The following is a 25,609-nucleotide window of genomic DNA, read 5'->3' on the forward strand; positions in this document are numbered from 1 at the left end:
ACTAACTGAAAAGTTGGAGCCTCCAGTTCACCCAGAGACACCTCAGAAGAAAGGCCTGGTGATTTATTTTAAAAAATTAACCTTCAAAATCCTGTGGAGGACCGTTCTACTCTGACACACATGGGGTCGCCGTGATTTGGAAGAGACTCCATGGCAACTGATTTACAGTGAACCCTCTCACATCTTGGAGCTCATTTTATTTAGGTTTCTTCACACCTTGGATAATTTCACAACCTATCTTTGGGTTCTCTCACACCAAGAAGTCATATCTGTCCATTCTCAGTCAGGAAGTTTCCTCACACTTCAAGTGCATATCCTCATATAAGGAGGGAAATTTTTATATTCCATGTAGATCTCATCTCCATCCAAGATGAATCCTGTCATCTTCCAAGAAGCTTACACTTTATGATCTCTGTGGCTCAGTCCCTCATCCGTAAAATGTGAATAACAGTACTTACTCTGTAAACCTGTAATTAAATGAGTTAATACATGCAAAGTGCTCAATAATTAGCTATTATATTTTCGGACTGCCCTCACATGGAACATCTCACCTTATTTAGTCAAGATCTCATACCCCAAGCCTCTCTCTACTCCTAAAAAAAATTTCCTCATACCTTGGAATTCCCTCACCCTAAATTTACATTGAAAACCCCTCACATTCGGTAGCCATCCATACCTGCTGCCTCCAACTAAAAGGCTTCCCTGCGCCCTGATCACCACTCCTACAGCGACTACCCCTCCCAACACATGCACAAAGAAAAGGCTAATTTCAAGTCCAGAGAATTTCTCATATGGACACACACACATACACAACCTGAGGATATCCCACACAATGAAAAGAACAGGCCAGACAGGAGAGTCTGACCACTACCTCCCTACAGGATAGGCCCCTTCACGCCAAGTGACCACACAGCATCCCTTGTGGGGCTTAGAGAGTAAACCCTCAACTTGTTGGATGTTGTAGGGGTGCATATCCTCATGACTCCTCCATCCCTCACCAAGTATAGCAGCCCCGCTGTGCTTCCAGCAGGAAGGGTACCCGGCCCGGCTCCCGGCCGAAGGGTAGCAACACCTGTGGAACGTTAAGTTTGTTGGCCAGGTTCCCAAGCAAAAGCAGAAGCAACAGATAATGTTGAGGTAAGCAAAAAAACGGCCCTAAGCCTCGGGGCCTGGGCATTCCTGAGCCAGTCATGGCGACCGCTGGCTCTCAGGTTCCCGCCCAACCACTGGCCACGCCCTTAGCCCGGTTTCAGCCAACGCTTAAGGCCTAACGTCAGCAGGGTCCCGGACCGCCCACAGGCTCGGAATTGTGGGAAGTTTTTATTAATTAAGCGCTTTAGCGAATGAACATCATGGAAATTTGGAGAATAAATTAAGAACTTAGTTTTCAAAGAAACACGAAGGCATGGCTAGACCGGAAGCCGTGGATGCCATTTTTTATCTACGGAGCTCAAAATATTTTGCTTTTGGATGTTCTCAAAACCTTTTTGACGCTTTCATCTTTTCCAGCTCTAAAGCATCAACCCTCTTCCTTCCCAAGGAGGGGCAGCCACTGAAACCACAGATGTGACGTGTATAAGCAACAAGAAATAGGAAGGGACACACCCAGCTACCTGTTCAACGGTTTACTTTCCTAAATATTGGATGGCAGATCTTTTAAAGGAACAAGCAGAAAAGTATAAAAATTACATTTTTTTTTCCCAGTTTAATTTTGCTTACTTTGTTTGGCTCCTAGCCAAAAAAAATCTTTTTTTCTTTTTCTCAGCAATAATTTCCAGTCAGCATTGGTCTGTACTTACAAAGGGAAAAATTTCCACTCTAGTTTAAACAGCTGCACTTTGTCAAGGAACCTGTACAAAAACTAACTTTATAGGAAGTCAGATTCATGTCCGGCCTCAAGGCCAGGGAACAGGAAATGCCAGGCCCTGGCATCTCAAAGGAAGCTTTTAAAGCTATCCACTCACACACAGCCAGTCTCTAGGCAAATACCGTGAGAGCTCGTCTTGTTAGTCTTCTCCAAATATCCAACAGAATATTAACTCAATGACTACCAAGGAAGTTCATTAAAACCACACACAATGTGCTCACCATCATATATTAAGTTGTTTAAGGAGTATATTGTTGTTAGGTGCCATTGAATTGGTGCCACCCTGTGTACGACAGAACAAAACACTACTCGGTCCTGCACCATCCTCACAGTCGTCGTTTGCTTGAACCTAAATCCATAGTTTAGAAGAATATAGTTCTAAAAGCATAGTTCAACCCAAAGCTGTAAAGTGACCTGGCACACAAATATTATTTCTAATCTTCACAGTTACCCTGATGATACATATTATCTCTATGTCACAGGTGATAAAACTAAATTGTTTATATTAGGATGTACAACTAGGAATTTCAGAGCCTAACTATGAACCCAGTTTTGGTCTGCTTTGAAAATGTGTGCACTCCACTAAACAGTGTTGTTACCACCCAAAAAAATCGAGTTAATCCAAACCTCATAGCTCCTGTGGAATAAGCACATTTGGTTTAGTAAATAAAAGTCAAGCAGGTCAGAGGGTTGGAGGGACTGGTTCTTTATTTCAAAAAGACACTTGTCAATTTTCAGTATCAAAACAGTTGCACTATTGGTTTCTCTTTCTCCTAATCGGCCCAGAAAAGACCACACCAAAGGAGAGGACATTTTAAGCCAATAAGCCGCAGGATGCACATCTAACATACCTCACAGAAACCTCACCAAAAAGGGGGAACTTGGTGGGGAAGGGACTTTTAAAAGATCAGCACACTGCCAGCCTACAGACCGTAGAGAGAACTCACAGCCAGATGGGGTGGCCAGTGCACCCCAACCCCAAAGAAGCAAAGTTTCAAAATAATATAAAATTTCACAAAAAGTTTTGTACATAAGATATTCAAGATTTCTCCAGCACTGACTGATACAAAGCACTTGAGATGGCACTTTGAGAGACAGCAGCTTCAGACCCAGAATAGGGTGACGAGATGAGTTTCATATGGCTAAATCAGTGGCAAAAACGTTAATTTTCTTTTCGGTCTTTTTAAAAAAGGAGACAGGAGAGCGAATAAGTGGTCACCCAAACATAGGGGCACATGATCCATTCTGTGAGTAGTTGGCAAGGGGGTAGAGAAAGGACGGGACAACGATTTGGTCTCAGACAGAGGTCTCATCGTATTTGTTTGTTTGGTCACTTCTGATTAAAAAAAAATAAAAATCACCTTGCTCCAAGATACCTTAAAGCTGAAAACCTGAACAGCACTTTTTAAATTTTTTTGGCTAAACTCCTCCTGGAATCACCTTTCTGGTTCGGCTGGTGCTTTGTACAGAGCAATGAGGGTTCCCATAGTGGAGTCTTTCCCTTGGCTATGTTCGGCTCTCAGTAAGGCAGGCCCATACTTCTTTCCCTCCTCTGTGGAGAGGGCAATATGCAGTAAGCTGAAAAATTACCTTCCAAAAGTAAGAAAGGGATTAGATTGCTGCTTCAGAGCTGTGGAGTTATTTGGAATGTTTTACAAATGGTTGCTACAACAAAAAAGGTAATTACAAAATGTGTACATCACAACATGCTTTTAAAGACACTAGCACTGTGCTCGTGTTCCCTTAAATGTTGTTCCCAAAGCTGCTCAGCCCCTAGGCCAGTTGGAATCTCTGGGGAGAGGCAGAGACAGTTTGGCAGGAAAAAAAAAAAAAAGATGTGACTGGGGGGTAGGGTGGACGGAGAGAGGAGAAAGCAGCCTTCCAGTTAAAGATCAGCCCTCAGTTTAAAGGTCAGCTCCGGGCAGGCTGGCCTCAGGCGAAGTCGGGGTCAAAGGGAGGAGCAGCGGCAGGGCGGGACTTAGGTGCTCTACATCTCATTCAGGTCAAGCAGAGTCTGGTCCAGCATCCTTTGTGTACAGAGGTGCTCCTCTTTGGTGCATTTCAGTTTATCTAATGGGGGTAAAGGAGAGAAGTTACAAAAACCAGAAGCGAATTTCAAGTTCTGCCCACACTCAGGATTCCTCCTGCTGCAGCGGAGCTGCAGACTAACAAAGCAGCTGCTTTCTCAGCCACAGAGCGAGCTGTTGCACACTGGGTTTTGCAGGGCCTCTGGCTTGCCTACTGAAGTTGGAGGTGTGGCCGTACTTCCTGGGGGAGGGAGCTGGGGACCTTATTAGTCATTTCCTCTCCTTCCCACACCCAACGGAGGCTTTTTGGCTTTCACTCGCTGAAGGAGTAGGCCTTAAACTTTAGCCATCCACTCTTTCAGGCTTCGCCACAAGAAAACGCCTAGTAGAAATGACTCACAGGGGTTGCTGGGCATATTTCTACCAGTAGAAACACCAGAGTCTCAACCTGAAAAGAACACAGGAGGATCTCCATGTGCTACAGGCTCTCTCCCAAAAGTAGAGGGGAAGTGAGTAACTGGTTGGGGAAACGAAGGAGCCCCCATGGCTAAGTCAAACAATCTCCAAGCAAAACAAAGCCAAGAACACTACCCAAACATACACTTGCAAGCAAAACCTTAATTGAAATTTTTGCAGAGCTATTTTACTGTCCAGAACTAGAGTCCCTGGGTGGTACGAGTGATTAAGCACTCAGCTGCTAACCTTTTGGCTGGTGGTTTGAGCCCACCCAGAGGCCCCTTGGAAGAAAGGGTCAGTGATCTACTTCCAAAAAATCAGCGATTGAAAACCCCATGGAGCACAGTTCTACTCTGACACATGGGGTCACCATGAGTCAGAATCGACGCAATGGCAGCTGATTGGTTTCTCTTTTTTGGTTTTATTGTCCACAACTAGCCTGTAACAGTTACTTGCAATTAAGCACAAAACCAGAAAAAGGAAGCTAGAGGGAAAATATCAGGAAGAAAACCACCTGTTGGTCATCAACAAGGATCTAATCTGCCCAGCGAGGAAACCACTGATTGTTCTAAGGGAGGCGGGGAAAACAAATCTTCCAACTCTGAGAAGATGATGCTAACACAGACCCACATTCATACCCCACACCCTTTTCCTTCCCTTCCCTTTGTTTCCACCCAGTCAGAAAGGCCCATCCTTGGGCCTGCAGATGAAGCAGTTACAACATCTTGTCAAGTCAGTCCTTTTATTGTTAGAAAACATCCATGCAGGGAACACATCCTACAGTCAGTGCACAAGTGAAAGGGCAAATAGAAAACTCTCCCGAGTGTTAGCACTGTAACTCAGGTACCTCCCTTCATCACCCATCATCTCTTGAAAAGGGATATAAATGCATGTATTGGCTATCCCAACTTTACAATGCTGGGGGAAAAATCAACTTTTAAGAAGCTTAAAAAAGAACGTACATCAGGAAGTATCAGGTAATACTCTAAGTGCCCCAATTACAAAGCAACTTAGTGCTGTAGTTTGTTTGGGGCAAAAGTATAACTTCTAAAAATGCAATCAGCTTTGTGCTGGGGTCCAGGTCAGTGGTGTGAACGGGAAGCTCAGTTTAACGGACATCAGTGAGCCCTGCCCGTCAGTCACACAGATCATGCAGCGTTAGCTTCAGCTCATTAGAAAGCAGGCGGTTTCGCTCAAGTTGGCTGTAGAGACGCTCTGCAGCAGCAACGGAGAAGAGGGAAAACAATAGAAGGAGAGGAAAAAGAGGAGAAGAAAGAGAAAAAGGGGAGGTTAGTAGAATACCGGAAATAAATTTTGAGTCTTTTAGCTAGCTGGTATATTTAACATGCATCTGTAAGGCAGGATGGAGGCAAGGAGGATTCAGACAGAGGGCCATAAGAGTCAGCCAGTTGGTGGAAAGATGCCCAGACCAACGGAGGAATAAAATTTAAAAAATCAGACTGACAAGTTGGTAGGACATTTTGAGGGAGAAAAAACACCTCCCTCACAGTGTTTATTTCTTGGGTTAAGAGACTGAGAAAAATGAAACAGGTCAAAGGAAGGAACGCAGTTGGCTTAGAAGAAATCCATTTACAATAATCAGGGTCTGAAAAAACCAAAGTGAACAGGTGAACACTCTTCTGTAAAAGCATTCAACACAATATAATTAAAAGTAGACTGGGATAAATATCCCTGCACCCACTCAACCCTAGACCTTCTAATGATTATTCTTGTAGCTGTTGTGTAACAGGCTCTTCCGAGCGGCCTATACAATATTAAATTTTGCCTTCTAACAGAACCCCAAATCTGTTAGGGTCAACAGTGTGCTCAGCTCCTGGGTGGGGTGGGGGGCCGGGGGGGGACTCGTTGCTGTCAAGTCGATTCTGACTCATTGCAACCCTATAGGGCAGAGCAGAACTGCTCCATAGTTTCCAAGGAACACCTGGTGAATCTGAACTGCCAACTTTCTGGTTGGCAGCCGTAAGTCTTAACCACTACACCACCAGGGTTTCCGTGCTCAGCCCCAGGGAAGGCAAATTGCTGGTCTAAGCCAAACAAGACTATCTTGTTCTGTGTTTTCCCAGCCTCCCTTGCAGCTAGAGGTGATCATATGATCAAGTTCTAGCCAATGAGATATAAGGGCTAGTCTGCTGAAGGCTTCCAGGAAAACTTTTACTTTCCTTGTCTTGAACATGGATCTGATGACTGGAGCTGCAGAAACCATATTTCAGCCTTAAGAGAAAAGGCCGAAAGAAACTCAAAAACCCCAGCTACCTCAGGCCACATTTGCTCATGGCCAGACTGTTTATTATGTGAGAAAAATAAGTCCCATATTTATTTAAACTATGGCTGAACTGTTTATTATAGCAAAAATACTCCTGATATAAGTAGTTGAGTGTTCCAGTCCACTGGCTTTATCTGGATTTTCCAGTCGGAGCACACCTTAAAAAGGTATGGAGTATCCAAATCCACATGCCTAGCACAGGGGAGATGGAGATGGTCCTGATCTACTCCCAGAATCGGCCTCTGAAGTTTACAAACAAACATGTTCCTGTGTTTTACAGTCTGTTTCAAAATAGTCCCAGGATCTTGGTATGTTCAAAGGGGCCTGGAAAAGTACTTTCCTGTCTTAAAATCAGTCTGTGTGGGCTGACTATGGGCATTGCTCAGACACCTTGCCTTCTGGTCCATGATTTTCCTGGTTCTATCCAGAAACTGGGGGCCAGGATGGTCCCAATAATACTCCCACTGTATGTATATTATCAAAGCAGAAAGCATATCTGTTTAAAAAGAGCCTGGTAGTGAGTAGCCAAAAATAATAGTTGTAGTAGGAGCAGAATCAGGGCGATTTTTAAAAATTACACTTCCCATTAAACCAGTGGTTCTTGATAAAGAGTGGTATTGCCCCTCCCACACTGAAACTGTATGAGGGCAGGTTTTGGTTGTCACAATGATTAGAGGGCCCTACAAACACTGGGCAAGGGACAGCAATAAGTAGGATAGTTCTGTACAACCAAAAACTGTCCCATCCTACATGTCAAAAGTCTACAACTAATAACACTACACTAGTCTCTAAGCTCTATAAGGCCTGCGGTTGGGCCTGTCTTATTCATTGGTACGTCCCTGACAAATAGTAGGCATTCAAATTTGTGCTGAACTCTCACTTCTCACACTTTCTGTGGTACTATATAGAGATCCCATGTATAGCCTGGCTTTTCTGTAGTATCCATAACCAATAGTTTGTGTGACTCCAATTCTTATCTTGGGAAAGAAGAGTGTTATCAGGACCTTACCCTTCAAAACAGTCTAGCCAAAGAGGGTTTTGTTCCATTTAGGAAGAAATAAAGAGAGAGAAAAGGAATGGGACCATTTGACTGCCTGACTAAATCTCAGAAAGCAGAGTTCTCTGAGAAATTCATGAGGTCAGGAACACAGATGGGTTTTTCTCTCTCCTTGAACTTAGTAAGACTTCAAACTCTATACTCCCTATAACCAAAAAAACCTAAACCTGTTGCCACTGAGTCAATTCCGACTCATAGCAACACTATAGGAAAGAGCAGAAGTCCCCCATACTTTCCAAGGAACAGCCAGTGTAACTGAACCGCTGACCTTTTCGTTAGCAGCCAAGCTCTTAACCACTGTACCACCAGGGCTCCCTAATACTCCCTAGTGACTAAAAATTTGGTTATCAGATATTAAGTCATTAGTTAAGAGTTCTTCGTTCTCAGATAACAGCAAAAACACAGAGGTGAGGCAGAGAACCCATTTGGTCTGCTGTTCCTTCTAATTAGGGGACCAATCCTATGGATGCTAGACATCCTTGGGCTTCATTGGTCTGAATCAGGTTAATTTCATTCTGTCATAGGAAAGGGGGAGGGGGAGCCTTGGAGTAAAGAACTCAATCAGCTTCAAAGGCATTTTTTTTCACTTCCTCCTTAATTTTAAGGCTGGTGGGTATTCAAAAAATACTTCTTGAAAGGAAAAATCAGAGTAGGGTTAATGTAAGGCTGTCTGACATAGTAGGTCAGTTTCACCATTAGATAACACAGGTCCAACCTCTTTTTGTTCCTCAACCCAACAATGGTACCAAGGAAGGGAAGAGCGGAACCTAACACATTAGGCTTGACCTAGGAAGTGAAGTGCTTTGCCCTGAGATTACTAAGGGTGCTTGACCCCATCCGCATAGCTAGTCAAGGCTCAAGTAACACAGGATAGCTTCTCAAAGATCTAGGGCATTCAGCAAAAGAGTGAGTTCAGCATGACACACAGCATTTCACATTTCACTCTGCTACCCTGGCTAGCTGATCCATATCCTTGTTTATACTAGTCATGTCCATATGGAAACACAGGAACTCCATCTTTCTCCCAATGTCTCTCCATCCTCTCATATACTTCTTTCCTTTTTAAGCCGCCTTTCTGTGGGCCAAAGACACCTCCTTCCACCCAAATCTTAAACATCTAAAACGGCACCATCCAATACAGCAGCCACTAGCTACATGTGGATATTTAAGTTAAATGAAGTTACAAAGTCAGCTACGCTAGCCACATTTTAAATGCTCAACAGCCACCTGTGGCTAATGGCTACTACACTGGATGGCACAGTTACAGAACATTTCCATCACTGGCAAAAATCCTATTGGACAGCATTTCTCTAGGCTATCTTATTGTCCTTATTTTTTTCCATCAACTCTTCCGGCCCACTGAAATACAGCTCCCTGCCTTTGCCTCAATGCTCAAAACGCACTCTCAAATTACTATCAATGAATGTCCCATCTTCAATCATCTTCTTTCTGCACTTGACTGTTGCCTTTGAGAACCACGGCAAATCATCCAGCCCTTAACTATTTAAAATACCTAAATAACTAATTCTTCTATCTCTCCAACCAGTTCCATTCGGCTTCCTCCTCTACACTGACTTCCTCCTGGCTTCTCTTCCTTTTCTATTTACACTTGTGCTTTAGGATTCTCATTTACTTCCACAGACAAAACTGCCTGCCGCCTTTATGGATCTCCAAATCTTTCTTACGTCAACCTCTCTTCCTCAAATCCCAGTATTTTTTTGGTTTCACCTGGATTCCTGCTAGTTTTTCAGATTTGTATCCTTCTCTATCTTCCCAACCCAGGGCTCTGTTAGTTCCCTACATCTGTAATATCACCGCTTTCCTTGGCTTAAAACCAGTCATCCTTGACATTTGCTCCTCACATCTATTGGCCAAGGCCTTTAGAATTCCTGTCTTCAGTGCCGTCTTGCTACTACCATTAGTCTAATTCAGACCCTGACACTGTCATAACCTAACCTAGTATTTCCCAAAGTGTGGCATATTCACTGCCAGAGGTATGTGAGATTTCAGGTAGTATACACTTGTGAACTTAGAAAAAAATTTTTATTAGCTACATTTAATTTAATGTGCATTAGAGAAAAAAAAAAAAACCCAGCACATCAAACCTCTGATTTCAAGATAAAACTTCTTCAAGAATAAATAAATCAAATTTAAAAATAAGAGAATCCCTGAAGGAGCAGGAGAACAGTGGGATGCAGACCTCAAATTCTCTTTAAAAAGACCAGACTTAATGGTCTGACCGAGACTAGAAGGACCCCAGAGGTCACGAACCCCAGGCCTCGTTAGTCCAAGACAGGAACCATTCCCAAAGCCAACTCTTCAGACAGGGATTGGAATGGACTATAAAACAGAAAATGATACTGGTGAGGAGTGGGCTTCTTGGATCAAGAAAACACATGAGACTATGTGGCAGCTCCTGTCTAGAGGGGAGATGTGAAGGCCGAGGGGGACAGAAGCTAGCTGAACAGACACAGAAATAGAGGGTGGAGAGAAGGAGTGTGCTGTCTCATTAGGTGGAGAGCAACTAGGATCATATGGCAAGGTGTACATAAGTTTCTGTATGAGACTGACTTGATTTGTAAACTTTCACTTAAAGCACAATAAAAATAAAAGATTCAATACAAAAAAAAAAATTAAAAGTAAATTTGAACAAAAACAGTAACATAGGCAGCACATGAATATGGAAAAAGCCATGAAAAATGGTATCCAAATGACTGAAATTTGAGAATCTTAATTGATCTCTAAGTTCTCCCCTTCCAATATTCTTAACTCAGCTGCCAAATTAACTCTTCTTATACGCTACTCAGAAATCCTGGTGGCATGGTGGTAAAGTGCTACAGCTCCTCACCAAAAGGTCAGCGGTTTGAATCCACCAGGCACTCCCTGTAAACTCTATGGGGAAGTTCTACTTTGTCCTATAGGGTCGCTATGAGTCAGAATCAACTCAACAGCAGTGAGTTTGGGTTTTTTTGGTTTTGTATATGCAACTCAGACCATGCTGTTACCTACTCAAGACCTCCAATGGCATGCTTATCGCCTACCAAAAAGAAAATTAAAAACTCTCCAGCCCGATTTCAGTACACACCCCAGCCCCTATACTCTATCTACATCTAACTTCATAGCCATCGTGACCACCCCTCTCCATGCCTTTATTCTTTCTCTTCTCTTTGCCCAGGACGCTCAGTATCTACTACCCCTCAATCAAACTCTGCTTGTCAAAAATCCAATCTTTTGGAACTCAATGAGAATGAAGAGGCAACTTTTAACATGTTTATTATGCGCCCATTAGTTGTCTCTTCCATGAGTCTTTCCTAATGTTTCCCTAGTGGAATCAGTCTCTCCTCCCCTCTTGGGGCACTTATCACATAGTATCTTTAGCTTGACGCATGTTCTCTTTCCTACTAGATTCTGTGCATCCTGAGAGCAGGAATGTGTTTCCATCTTTGATTACTCCTCTCCAAACCTTAATACCCTGTGCCTATAAATGTCATGGATACCAATAAATGTCAGCTGAATACATGAATCTGTACCTTAATTTCAAAGGCTATGTGATATGAAGAAATGGTATGGACAGAAGGAAATCTGAATTTGATATAAGATCTAAAACTTTAAGATTTGGCAAAACTTCCCTATCTGGCTGTATCTATGTAAAAGGAAATCAAGTTTTAAATACATATGCTTTGCTAAGAAACTTAAGTACTAAGTGGATAACACTTAGGTGCTTAGTTAAGTACAACTGACAGCTACACCATCCAGACTGAACCACCTCTTCTGTATAAGTCGGAATGGAGCTTCTGAAATGTTGATAATTAATTCCACAATATGAACCAGGAAAAATTTTACTGGCATTTACCATATGTATGTATGTAGTATACCTCTATGTGCACATAACTTGCAATATGTATAACTGGTTTAGTTTTCCTAATAATATCCATTTATTATTTGTTTTATAGCCCACTAGCATGCACTAGCAGACAAATGATAATAGGCCCCAACGGTTTAAAAAAGAAAACATAAAACTGTTAAAAATTCTATCGATTACGTTTTTTCTGTGATCTGGGATGATGTATTTAGTCAATTCCAGTGGTGATATATTTGGGCCCACTGGGTGTTCTGTGGATATACCATCTGAATCACAAGGGCAGAGGAAGTATTGGGAGGCACTACTATGGTCTCTCAATCTTACTATTTCAAAGGAGGAAAACCTAAGGGAGGATAGAAACATTACAGACAGGATGATTTAAGAACCTGGAAGTAAAGCACTGGGATGATTTCGTTCAGACTGAGGAAGAAAGCTAGGGCTCCTAACCCAAGGAACTTCTAAGAGTCCACCATTTTGATAGACTAAGATCAGCCGAGTTTAAACGTCAGAAAAAAATAGACACACACAAAAGTGGCTTTGATTACGTAAGTCAGAGGAGGGGATACTATGATAGCTGTTCCCCACACCCCCAAGGCTCCTTCTTAGGGACAGCAGCAGCTTTGTCAATGACACAAATGCAGGGTGGCATGAGGCTTCCAGCAGCTTAACATTTTAATTTCGGGTGGGGGTGGAAGAGAACACATAAGTTGCTTTGTGCCCCCCAGCCCATTCTAATGCCTTGGGGACCAGCCAGGCTGACCCAAATGGAATCCATAGTGAGAGTGGGGCGTTGGGTCCCCCGAGGAAAGGGGGCAGATCCAGAACAGGGCAGAAACGGCGATAATTATCTGTATGAAAAAGTAAGAAGGAGACTCTAGGTGAGAAGGACTAGCATCAATCTAGAAGCGTATTTGGGAGAAAGGAAGAGGAGAAAAAGGAAGAGGAGGCAGCAGGAATGATAAAAAAGAGCCAGACACCACAGCCTGAGACATGTGGCTTCTTTTCAGAGTTAGTGGGAGAGATACAAAGAGGTAGATTAGAATGAAGGGTCAGGGATCCACGGCAAACAGATGAAGGCCCCAACAACTCTCTATGGTGCTGCTTACTACCTGGCTTACTTCTGAGATTCAGCTTGATTCTTAGGTGAATTTGGTTATTTCCTATCTTGGGCGTTTTCTCTGAACTTTAATGTCAAGGCACAAAACACCCAGGAGGTCTGAATTTTTTATATGTTATGGCCCAAGTGACTGGCTCTCTGGGCCCTATTTACTTTGTCCCTTCCAAAAAATAAATAGAAAAATCATGGTATAATGAAGGGACTATGAACAGAAAAGTATTTATCTTATATGGATCAGGGTTCCACCACAGATCCAACATTAAATGCCTCCCCAGCTTTTGCCAAACAAGTAACCAGCACCAAGGTTCTGAAGATAAAGGTAGAGATTCTAGTTTCCAGAGGACAAAACCAAAGCACACTGTGCAGTCTGTCCCCCCACCCACCCACCAGCCAAGAGCCCAGCCCCGCTCTCCTGTCAGATAGTTACATAGAGGTCATGTCATTGAGGGCGTGGTCCAGCTCCTCGCTAATGGCCTTGTACTTCAGTTTCTGGGCATAGAGTTCATCTGGACAGGCACAGGAACCACAGGGAGGAACGAGGGGGCAGAGTGAAAGGTATCAGAAGCAGATGGAGAGAGGGAATCATTAGAAAATAGGGTATGTGTGACCTTGGGTCTCAGTACCACAGTTAGAAGGCTATACTGGTGGCTGTGACTGGCCACTCTCAGATCCACTGTCCCCTAGGACGAAGGACCATCTGGACCTCTTGACACCTCTAACTGACTGCAGCAAGGGTTGAGACTAGAAATCATGACTAGAAATCTGTATTACCAAATGCACTCAGGAGGATGCCATTCCCACCCATCAACTCAGTTTCTAGCAGTGATAATGCTTTATTCAATAGAAATAGGAAAGGGAGAAAGTACATATCAATATTCAGACACTTCTTCTCTGCCTACCAAGTGTGACCATTATTCCTGGCCCCTTTGTTCCACAGGTGGCCTCCCCCACTGTGGAGAGTTGCCTCTCCAAATTCTCCCAAAGTAAGATATGCTGATACCCAGAGCACAGCAAAGGAGCAAGTCTCAAGTGTTCTCAAAGCAACGTACACTTTCCCTTGTCAGGGTGAACACAGTTGCCAAATTGTGGGTATAGGAAGTATTTAGAAAGCCCCTGGTATTGGTCAGCTCTGAGACAGTCACTGCACAGCTTCCTAACTTGGGGAGGTCCACGCAACTTGAATGGTGAATAAGACTGGCAAGAGGAGTCACAGGGTGACACACATCCTTGTTTCCTTTTGAAAACTTAGTTTCCAATTCAACCCACAGGCTAAAGATTTAAGACTATTAAATTGGAGGTAAATGCAGCAATTACCAGTCTCCTTAAAGGGAATGAGGCAAATTCTAGAATATGAGGTGAAGTTTTTTTTTTTTAAAGGAAAAGATAAAATGTAAAAACCGAACTCTAGGGTCTGACCTGCTTCCCCTAGCTGTGGCATAGAACAGGGACAGGATACGTGCCAAGTCACTCCCAACTCCCTTTGGTGTCCAGAAAAACATCTTAATGGTCAACGGACAAGGCCTTCTTTCATACATCTCTATTTTAATCCCTCTCCCAGGCTCTATACCTTCCAAATCATCAATTGTCTTTTCCAGCTTGGCTACCGATCTCTCAGCAAACTCAGCACGGGTCTCTGCCTGGGGAAATACGAAAACAGTCAGAATCAGAAATGGACAAGAGAAGGACCTCTATTTCTTCCCCCTTCTAGATCTTTCAGAACCAAAGCCAGCCAGTCTAAATCCACACTAATGCCTTATCTCCACCTCTGAATGTTTTGAGCCATTCCCTATAAGCCCTCAACTTACCTCCTTGAGTTTATCAGAAAGTATCTTTATCTCTTCCTCATATTTGTCTTCTTTTTGAGAGTACTGTAAGAGAAATAGAAAATTTCAGGGTAGAAATTACACTGACAACACCCCCCCCGCCCACACACATACGCGCATTCACTCTTACATCAAATATCCTCCATGATTGAATATTTAATGTACTGAATGGTCCATTAGAAACTGCAGGCCCCCTTTCTGTGCAACAGGTCCTTAAAATCCACAAATCTTTAGACTTAGGACCATAAAACTCTCAGATCATGATCCTTTATTTTTATTTTTAAAATGAATATAAGCTTTAAGTCAAAATTACCCAGGGAGGTGTTCTTCCTTCCTCCTGCTTAACAAACAGGAGTAGTGACACCCCAAGGCCACATGGCCACAACAGTTTCATAATGAGTAAGAGAAGTCATCTGTCTTGATTGCTTAGTAGGTCTCGGGCTTGATTCTACTTGTTGCTCCCATCTGTCTGCTAGAAAGTCCATTAGGGCCGATGATTACTGCCTTCAGCATAGCAATATCAATCTGAGGAGAACATGACTCCAGTCGCCTGAGACCATGAAGTTATGTTAACTAAAGCAATCAAAGGTCACAATAATTAATCTTAAATCCTGAATCTGGATAGAGGGAAGGCACGTAGGAAGAGAACACAGTACTTCTCACTGGATTATTCAAGGAATGGGTACCTCTACCCTTTCTTCAAGGGCAGAGCTGGGCCCAGGCCCCAAAGCCTGTCACTTTCACAAACCAGCCCCTACCTTCTCCGCCTGAGCCTCAAGAGACTTGAGGTTGTTGGTGACATTCTTCAGCTCCTCCTCCAGCTCAGAACACTTACTGTGAATGTTTTAAATATCGCAGGAGAGAAAAGGGGAAAAGGAAGAGAATAAAAAAAGGGAGAGAGAGAGACACACACAGATGTGAATTGAACCTATATGTAGAGAGAGTTGCAAGGCATCTTGGGGAAGAGAAGTTCCCAGGTAATCTGAGCAAGCATCAACCCTCCTCCCTTTACCACAGAGCATGTTAGGAGCTGGACCCTCCTGGGCTGGGACTCAAAATGTTTGAGTACCAATAAAGGAAGCACATTTGAGAGAAATCACTACCAGGAACAAGGAAGAACTGCTGCCTGGAGTGGAAGTAGGAATGGGTGCCCAACCCAAAACAGTCCCCCAAAATCACCCAAAGGAAGAGTGACCCTGTGGAGAGGCAGTGAAGCAACTGGGAAAAAAAGAGATGAAAAAAATGCCAAGTAAGTGGAAGAGAATGGAGCGTTCCATGAGGAGATGAGAAAGCACACCACAAACCAACCAGTGGAGGGGAGGCAGCTGCAAAACAAAAACAAAAACCAAACCAAACCACACCATACATGTAACCTCTCTGTGGGCTTAATGGTTAGTACCTTTTCTTCAGCAGCACTCAGACACTTCAGGTTCTGGTCCATCAGTCTGATCTGCTCATCCATCTCTCGGCAACGGCTGTTAGTGATAGTCATGGGGATGGCACAAGCCAGGTTGTGGGGAGGGAGAAAGGTCAAAAAGGAACACAGCAAGAAAACAAGCAGCAAAATGGAAAAAAAAAAAATTTACAAAACTCAAAAAAAATGGAAAGAAAACACCACCATGGTCATGGTATGTCATGTCTGGGAGAGGAGAATGCAAGGGAAGCACAGATACATATGCATCAGCGACAGCACTGACTTTGTTATACAAGGCCCAGGAGGTGCCAACAGGGTAGCAGTTAATGTCTGCCCCTGCCTGAAGCTCCCCAGCAGGTTGGCAAAGTAGTACAGAGACCAGATCTTGAGTCAGAGCTACTTCAATGTCTCAAGGAGAAACAGATCCCAATAGGGTCTTCCAGTTAACAGATTCCCCATCTATTAGTCTTTATTTCCCCTCAATTTGTAAATCTTCCCTGCAAAAAATAAGGAAGTCTCATTTGTCACTAGTCATATAAACAGAGTAGAAAAGCCCACAGCCATTCGTAGAGTCTGAAAAAGCACTAAGATACTCCCACCCTCTAGGCCTTATTTAACAAGGCTGAAGGAATGCTGGTTTATTCACATTAGTGCCCAAGCCAAAGGGGAAGGAACAGAATGGTATGATAGATTTGGGGAGACAGATACTCACGACTCTGCCAGCTCAGCTCGCTCCTCTGTGCGTTCCAAGTCCCCTTCAATAATCACCAACTTACGAGCCACCTACCGAAAAAGACCCAGGCTACGGCTCAGTGAGGTAAGAAGGCATTATTTCCCTCTTACGAATGGCTCTCTGCAGAAGCCCAGCATCACTGAAGAGAGAGGACAGACAGAAGGTGCCTTACCTCCTCGTACTTCCGATCTGCCTCTTCTGCAATGTGTTTAGCTTCTTTGAGTTGGATTTCCTGGAGTTCCATCTTCTCTTCATCTTTTAAGGCCCGGTTTTCAATAACCTTCATACCTCTGCCAGAAACAATAAGGACAAATGTGGCACTTACAGCCTGAGGAGTTTGTCATCAGCTCCTTCCAAGGGACTCAGGGTTGGACCCTTTAAAGCCCGCTCCCCTCTGTTTGCCACTCAAAGGAAATCCCACTGCATCACTCCCTAACCTTAGCTTCTTCTGTTCAAAATGAGTTTTCCTTTTCAAACTGGTCAATTTCTAGAAAACATCAATTGCAAAATGGTCACAGGGTCTAGGTAACCCTTCCTGTCAGTCTTTAAGGGGAGAGAATATCCAGAACAGAAGCAAAAAGATCCTATAAGAGAGAGATTACTACAGGTCTATAAATTGTTATTTATAAAAATAATACGTTTATGGAAAAGAAGTATCTAAGTCTATGGTCTAAGGACATAAAGCAAAAAGTAAGCCTTTCCACTTCAAGTCCTGCTCATTTAGAGGTCACCTCTTACTTCATATTCCTTCCAGAAATGCTTTATACGGATATATGAAAAACGTCCAATCCCCTCATCCCTACGCTGTTCCACTTTTTTCCCTCACTTTCTATACCTTGGTATTCATTTTCACAGCTGCACTGTGTTAATGTACTCCCAGCAGGGCATTTTTAAATTCTCGAACGCCTCAGTTCAATCCTATGCAAGTAGTTACATTTGTTCTAGCTTAACTCACACGTGGCAAGGAGCCAATCGTTTATTTCCACAAAGATGAGCTGTGATTTCGTTTAAGGGCTACTGTTCTCATTACTGGCCACACATGAACAAAAGAACTTTAAAAACATCAATATCCAGGCCTCTATCACAACTGATTCTAATTCCATTAAGCTGAGGTGGAATCCAGGCATCCAGACATTTTCAAAGCCGCCCACCACAAAAGTGATTCTAATAATAGAGCTAGAGTTGAAAGGCTTGTTAAAACAGATTGCTGTGCTCCATTTCCAGAATTTCTGGTTCTGGTAGATCAGGGTTGGTTGGACAGAGAATTCTGCATTTCTATTAAGCTCCCAGGTGATGCTTGATGCTGCTGGTCTAGGACCTCACTTTGAGAGCAACTGCTTTAGGGAAACTAATCTCACAAAAGGAAGTTCACGATCCACTAAGTGGCATCCATTCTAGTGATCCCATTTAAGGGTCATTATATGAATTTAAGGAAACCCTGGTGGCGTAGTGGTTAAGTGCAAAGGCTGCTAACCAAAAGGTTGGCAGTTCGAATCCACCAGGCGCTCCCTGGAAACTCTACGGGGCAGTTCTACTCTGTCCTATAGCGTTGCTATGAGTCGGAATCGACTCAACGGCAATGGGGAACAGGGATGCCAATTTATAGAAAACACCAGTTACAAAAGGGTCAAAGGGTCTAGGTAACCCTTCCTGACCGTTTTCAAGGGGAAAGAATCTCCAGAACAGAAGGAAAAGAAGAGCCTGTAAGAGAGAGGTTACTATAGGTCTATAAGGAAATCCTGGTCAGAGCCATTTTGAACTTCTTTTTGAAATCCACACTCCACCAAGGCCCCGCCACACACCTCTCGCTCTCATCAGCAGCTTTCTCTGCCTCCTCCAGCTTTTGCAGGGCAGTGGCCAGACGCTCCTGAGCACGGTCCAGCTCCTCTTCAACCAGCTGGATCCGACGGTTCAAGGAGGCCACCTCAGCCTCAGCCTGCATTTGAATGAAAGAACGGAAAGGCGAAGCAGAAGGCATGGTGAAAAGAAGTAGAACCAGGGCAGGAAGATTAGGCTTGACTATCAAGAAGAGGCCAGAGTCTAGCAGGGTAGAACTTGTCTTAACTCAGATTCAGATGAGCTCTAGCAAACATGATCACATGTATCTCCTCCCTTTCCCATCAACCAGTTTCCATATGTTCCAGAGGAAAAGTGCTTTAAAACTTAGTTCCTTTGCCCAGTCCAGTGACAGTACCACCCCCTTTCTGGACTCAGTTCAAATTCATGAACACACTGGGGTCAGAAAAGGTAGCTAGTGAAGAATTCTTTCTATCTGAGCTCTGGCTTGAAGGTGTGTCTTACCCTTTGGCAACTTTCTTCTAAGTATCTCATAAAGTAGAAAAATAAGTGAGATTTCTTAAAGAGGGAATCTTGAATTATCTATCATTTGCTGTTTAACCAAGTTGTTGATCATCTTACCCTAATATACCAGGAAAATGACTACACAATAGTGTCTTCCAGAACAGCCTTCCATACTGTAAAGCAAAGAATAGAAACTTGGGGTACCTAGCCCCCACCCCTTCAACTTGCACCTAAATCTTTTTTTTTTTTTTTTCTTAACTTTCAACAAGGAGCATCTTCTGGCTAAAATTATCTGCTTTGATGACATTAAAAAAAAAAAAAAAATGGGGGCAGACTGTTTCTCCATGCCCACAGCCATTCCTCCAAACTTCTGAATTGTCTCCTTTCTACTCCTCTAGCCATCCCCTTAGCTTCACCCTCCAGTGTAGCTTATGACCATCCTCTCCCTGGCTCTGCCCTGCAATAAGGTACAGTCCAAGTAATCCCATGCTCCTCCCTGGCACTGAAAGAAACAGGGAAAGGAAGAGGCAGCCCACACGCGGATGAATTTTAATGGTAGAAAAGCCTCTCTCCTAAGACTGCTTTTTTAATTCCCACACTTTACTGGTGGCAGGTACGCCGAAAGCCACGACCATACAAGAACAGAATCTGCCCTGCACACCACCCAGTTCAGATGCTTATCCAAGTGCCTGGTGAACACGATCTCCCTTCTACAGCCCAGATTGTGCCTGAATTCTATTGCCCTGATTTCCTCCTGGCAGTCAGGGGTGGGGGCAGCTACAGAAATAATCTGGGCCACCAGCCCCTATGGGGAGAGATATAGCCCAAAAGACTCCTGTTAAGAATCAGGTTATTTGGCACAAAAATTTCCACATACAAACAGGGAGGTTCAAGGGACTAGCGGGCAGGTAGGGTACAATCTAACCACCAGGCTACAGAAAAAGGAAAACCAGAAAGTCCACATAAACTGAAATACTGAAATTACTAAGAACCCATCTGTCTTTATGCTATTCAAAACACCACAAAGACAAGTATTCTCTGGAGCTATCTCTTCCAGGAAAATTGATGTCCTAGGATAACACCTTTCACCTCACAAGCCCAACAAGTCTGACCAGTCAAGATTCCATGTGAGCAAGTCAGACTATCAGGCAAGAACTAGGAAACCCTGCCATGCCATGACCCTTTCCCCTCCCCCAGATGCCTAGAACTAAAAAATGAAGAATGTAACTAGATTTGAAAGATGCTTAGGAAATGCAAGTCCTCATCCAGCTCACCAGCAGTTGCCCAAAACGGAGTAGCAGATAACAGGCTATGGGGGCAGGGTGTCCAGTTTCCATGACAACAAGCTGGCTGGGGCAGTTTCTCCCACAAATCAGCATTTACAACAGCATTCTTCGCAAGGCTGAAAAGGGAGGAGGAGAACACACATCTCCACATCTCGGTGCCCTCACAGGAGCATGTGCACATGAACAAGCCTAGATCAAAAGCAGAACCCAAGATGGGGAGCCCAGCAAAAGTTGCAGGGACCCTGTTGGGGAGGGGGGCAGTCACTGTTCTCTCCCTCCCTTTTTTTTCCCCATCTCCCACAGAGGATCAGTTCTCTTTACAATGAAACAAATGCCTGCAGAATCAAGATCTGACACTCTGTTTAAAGGAATTAGGAAAGACAACGTGACTTTTCCTTCAGGTCAGAACCTATGCACAAGGCCTTTCTCTTTCAGGTCAATAAAGTCACACCAAGGAGGTTGAGTAAGACTGTCTTTTCCAGACCAAACCACCTATGGCCCTGGGAAACATAAAGCTTTGAGCTTTTCCAATTCCACCAAAGTTCAGCATGCCTAGATGTGGTAAAGTAGAGGATCAGCGACAAAGAGGAAGACCACCAATGAGATGGACTGACAGTGGCTGCAAATATGGGCTCAAGCCTAACAACTGTGAGGATGGTACAGGACCAGGCAGCATTTATGTTCTGCTGTACACAGATTCACTATGAGTTGACCCAATGCAACCAGCACCTAAGGATAACAACAGACGAGGTCTTGACCTTTCAGCCTGCCCACCTACGCCCATATGTCCACTTGGAGGATATACCCTGAGGTCCTTCACTTCAGGTAATAACAGGATTCTCCACTGCCCAGGAAGCAAAGATCCCATGGCGGGGGTGGGGGTGGTGGTGGACAACAATGCAGTGACAGCTCAGTGGCAAAAGACGATGGCTAACAACAGCTTTCAGTTATGAAACAAGTTTTGTTTAAACGCTACCATCTTCCATTCCAAAGAGATTCCCCAAGCACACCACATCTCTTAAGGCAAGAAACTGACAGGGCGCTGGTGCTCTGAGGCACATCAGGGCCCGGGACAAAAGGGATTAGCCTAAATCTGGCATTCAGACATTCTCGGGTTTCTCTTTTTAGGCTAAAGCCACAGATGAAATTCAAAAGAAAAGAGTTAATAGAAAAGTTAGGCTTGAGCCCTGTGAGTAAAGGACAGCTCTAGTTCAGTGTTCACAAACGTATCTACCCAGGGAGATATTGTGTCCTTGGGGAATTTAAATTTCACCAGAGGGGAGAGGCAAGTTGGGAGGAAGGGAATAGAGCTATCTCTACCCCAGAGTAAACAAAGGCAGAGTCTAAGCGGAGGCACTCAGAGCAAAGGGCTATTTGCCTCCCCCAACCCCCAGTGTGTACTTGTGCATGGGGGTGAGAGAAAGGCAATCAGTAGGAAACCAAATCTAAACCAAACTCCACCAGACCCCACAAATAAGGGAGTCACACCATCATCAGACACTCTAATTCCCTACAGAGACTAGGAATTTGGGATTAAGGCCAGAATCAAAACTGCTATTCAGAGCCCACTCACTCCCTCAACAGTGCTCCTAAAATTTTCAGATCAGAAAAAAAAAAGTGAGAAATACCAGGCGAAGTTGGGAGAGATATTAAAAACAGATAAGGAAAACCAAACCAAACCCAGTGCCATTGAGCTGATTCCGACTCATAGCGACCCTATAGGACAGAGTAGAACTGCCCCATAGAATTCCCAAGGAGTACCTGGAGGATTCGAACTGCTCACCCTTTGGTTAGCAGCCATAGCACTTTACCACTATGCCACCAGGGTTTCCAAATAAGGAAAAGACTTATTTAAATATTGTGCTGCTTTCTGCTTCGGTTTAGCAAGAAGTACAAAGGAAATTCAAAATCTAAAGTGGATTCGAAAAGTGTTTATAAAACGTCAATCTCCAGCCAAAAGCAGAGGAGAAAGATGGATACTAGAACAACTCCAGTGTCTCAGCTTTGGACTCCTCCAGCTTCCCAACAAGGGTGGCCGGATGTTCACACACTGCAACCAGAAAAATAACTGACAATGCCACTAACGCCTGAGATACCATCAGGGAGTGAGTGTGCTGAGCTTCTGGCTCTCAAGGAGGGAGGAGCCTGTGAAACCCACATTCCAGGATGCCCTAAGAAGCTAACAGGCAGCCCAAGCTCCCCCTCCCTTCTCCTGGGTGTCTCTTCCTCAGGAGGGGATCAAAGTTCACTAGAGCAGAAAGCCAAAAGATTAGGATCCCTCAAGCTGGGGAGCAGAAGATACTCGTTTCATCAATATTTAACTATTACTCTACTTCCCCATTCTGAGTACTTCCTCACTAGCCCTCAGCTTAATAAGCAAATTTGGCAGCGAGGGAGTAGCTTAAGAAACATATGAAGATGCTTGCTCTGCTGCCTATCACGTGAGTTACCAAGGGTGGAAAAGGGGAGTCAAGTTTTCCTAGAAAGTACCAAATTTGGGGTGGGGGTGGGGGGAGGCAAGGTGGGAGGACAGTAGTTTTCACATTACCATTCACTCTAGAACTACTCCTAGTATGCCCATATTTAGATGCTGAGCCTAAGACTCTGCAGCTCAACATAGGCTAGTTCCTTCAGCCATCCTCTGTCTTCTCCTTTAAGGCTATATGGTTTCCAGAACAAAGGGGATGGGAAAGTGTCCCCAGTCATAAAGTCACCCTGCCAGCCCGTGTCACTTGAATTGACAATTAGAAGTTGCTGGCATACTGAGCAGAGGAAAAATCCGTCTACAAAAAGGTGACTGGGGATGACAACAAGCTTCCTGCATTTCCATGCCCAGTTATAAAAAGTGACTATTCCCATAATCTTCAAGTATTAACCTGGGTCCTTGGTAAGCAGCTTTCCCCCCATTTCCCACTCTTTTCTGAACGCCACTACCCTCCCCTTCAAGAACATTAATTCTAAGCCACTCCTCAGAAACTAAAAAGAAAAAAACTTACCATGGGAAAGAACAACAAAGAACACCAATAAACCACAAGAGTTCTTTCATTAGGTTTTCAAATTTTAGGAACAGCTACTTTCCCTTCCAGCCTCAAGGTTCTCCAAAACCAAAGCCTCAACTCAGGTCCGCTCCACCCAATGGACTGCACCCTAGATCTTGGAAAATCTTACGGTCTCACTAAAACTAGTCAACTTCTACACAGAAAGCGGTCCAATCAACCTCAAGAATCACCATCAACATTTTATTTTCGAACTTTCAATTGAGTAAGTATGAATTTTTTAAGACACTGTGCTGGATAATTGGGAAAGCATAGGAACATCACCAGCATTCCTCGGACGTCATTATTCTGTCCCCATTCAGCACACTACACAGGTCAACCAAAAACCCTGGAAGAGAAAGGCACTTCATCTGATTCCCTGCCACATACACTCCCTTATCAGCTCTGCTTGGAGGAAGTGTTCTTAACCAGCTCAGCTTGCACTGATCACACTTCAGCAATAAAGGCTTGACTCGGACAGAGGTTCCTGCATTCCAGGTAAAAGCCAGGCAAATTAGGTTGGTTGGCTCTTACATTTGCACTAACCTAGGGAGTAAACGACGGCACTGGGTTAGGGAGTAAGTACCTATCACCTGCTCCCCTCCCACTTCACGCCGACGGACAGAGTGGGTGTAGCAGTTGCAAGGGTTCCCCCTAAGAGGAAAAAGCCCCACGCCGGAGGATGGGAGGCGGTGCTGTGGCCTCAACCTCCACCAGGCAGGGCACCGCGCTTCCTCTCAGTCGACTGCTGCCTCATTTCCTGAGCAGGAGGAGGGAGCGGAAAAGCTGCCAGCAGCCCAGGCTAGGGGCTTTCCGGTGGTTCCCACCCCTACCCTGTCACAGTAGGTTAGCTCCTGCCCCTCCCAGACCAGAGAAGCACTCACCCACTCTACCCCTTGGGCCGGAAACCTCAAGAGCAAAGTCCTCCCCCTTCATCGGGAAGTGGGGGAGGAGAGGCCACTGAGCCCCTCCCCCGGCCGCGCCCGGCTCCGAGGGACTGAATGAATGAGCTGGGAAAAAAGAGGAGGAAAACCACTCCCCGGGCTCCGCAAGGCTCAACTCCTTCAAAGATCAAGCCTGCTCGCGCGAGCAACCCAGTTCCCCTCCTTGCCCCCTTGCTACCCTACAGGAGCTAAGCCCCACCCAACCTCCGGACTCCAACTTCATCTCCGAGACTGCTAGCCCCCTGAGACGCGTGCTCCATCGCAAAAGAGACCCAGTTCGAAATCTCGGGTGCTCCAGCGCCTGCCCCTCCCTCATGCGCCTCGCCCTCTCCGTACCTGTTCCCGGGCCCGCCTTTCCCCCTCCACTTCCCGCTGGAGGCGCTCGGCCCTCTCCTCGGCATCATCGGCCTGCTGCTGCAGAACCTGGATCTTGCGCTTCACCGCCTCGATGGTGGTGATCCCGGCCATGGTGCCCACCCAGCTTTTGCTCACGCTCCGGTTCTCGCCTCCTCCGCTCGGCGTAGCAGCCGCTTCTCACTCCTACTTCCGCCTGCTCCGCCCTGAAATACCGGAACTCGCCCACCCGCCCGGATGTGACGTAAACGCCGCCGTGCCCTCCCATCGCCAGGCGGGCGGGAAGGCAGCCCACTGGAGTGAGACCCACGGCCGGAGTCAGGGGTGGGGCTTCTCACTCGCCGTAGACGACCACTCCCGGCTTTTCCCCTTGGGCCAGAAAAAGGGGGGCGGGGTTGGGAAGAGGTAGGACTGCTATGGTAACCGGAAGGCGCGTCGTGGAGTAGCCTCGCTGACCAGGCAGGCTACCGGTAAAGGGTGGCCTGTTCCCGATCCCGAGTCCTGTGCTGTCCTTTCACTCCCTCAGCTGATCCCTCCCTTCCCCAGTGCTGCCTGGCTACCGCTTACCCGCTAGCGCTCTCTGTGTGTCTCCACAACGTAGACATCCTACAAGTTTCTGCTTCCACCTACCCCACCACATCAGCCTCCAAAACTGGGTTCTAAAAGCCTAAGAGACTTCCTGGGCCTCATTTACAAAAGAGGCCTACTCTGCATCCTCCTTTCAAAATCGGCTCAGGTAGGTTCTTTCCCATCTCCTGCAAGTCAATGAAGGGAACTACCGGGATGGAAGAAAGGGGCAAGTTGGCATAGTTCTCATTCTATTTGGCATCAGTTATGAACTTAAGTATTCCATTTAGGATACCCAGTACCCAGTGCCGTCGAGTCGATTCCACGATACTGGTCTTTTTTCCTGTTGCTTTTGAGTCTATGCACCAGTGATTAACTGACCTGCCAGCCTCTCCAAACCTTAAAGGATTCAGAACTTGGTAATTAATCATCACTTCCAATCTCTTTTGTAGAGGAGAAGATATCTTCTACCTTCATTTTAT

The 25,609-nt window shown here is 44.9% G+C and overlaps 2 protein-coding genes across 10 annotated transcripts in view; both read right to left on the reverse strand.

Moving 5' to 3' along the window:
* Window positions 1–2,442, reverse strand: part of NUP210L (nucleoporin 210 like) — a 145,373-nt gene extending 142,931 nt beyond the window's left edge. The window contains exon 1 of the mRNA XM_064282640.1: window positions 999–2,442. Within this exon, the coding sequence (XP_064138710.1) occupies window positions 999–1,192 (194 nt within the window). The 5' untranslated portion in view covers window positions 1,193–2,442. The remainder of the gene's footprint in view (window positions 1–998) is intronic.
* Window positions 2,443–2,557: 115 nt separating this feature from the next.
* Window positions 2,558–24,718, reverse strand: TPM3 (tropomyosin 3). Of its 9 annotated transcripts, none has more exons than XM_010594760.3 (9): window positions 24,543–24,674; window positions 18,443–18,576; window positions 16,813–16,930; window positions 16,620–16,690; window positions 15,893–15,968; window positions 14,476–14,538; window positions 14,238–14,307; window positions 13,098–13,176; window positions 2,558–3,937 (listed from the first exon to the last, which is right to left on the reverse strand). In XM_010594760.3, exons 1-9 carry the CDS (start codon window positions 24,672–24,674, stop codon window positions 3,934–3,936), a joined length of 747 nt encoding a protein of 248 aa, XP_010593062.1. In that variant the 3' UTR covers window positions 2,558–3,933. The 9 variants fall into 9 exon arrangements, with proteins under 9 accessions (XP_010593062.1, XP_064138706.1, XP_003415144.1 ...); XM_064282634.1 differs by lacking the exons at window positions 2,558–3,937; window positions 15,893–15,968 and adding exons at window positions 3,953–5,565; window positions 15,252–15,327; XM_064282633.1 differs by lacking the exon at window positions 2,558–3,937 and adding an exon at window positions 3,959–5,565.
* Window positions 24,719–25,609: the final 891 nt, after the last annotated feature.

The sequence above is a fragment of the Loxodonta africana genome, chromosome 3 (genome assembly GCF_030014295.1).
Source record: "Loxodonta africana isolate mLoxAfr1 chromosome 3, mLoxAfr1.hap2, whole genome shotgun sequence".
Classification (NCBI taxonomy): Eukaryota; Metazoa; Chordata; class Mammalia; order Proboscidea; family Elephantidae; genus Loxodonta; species Loxodonta africana.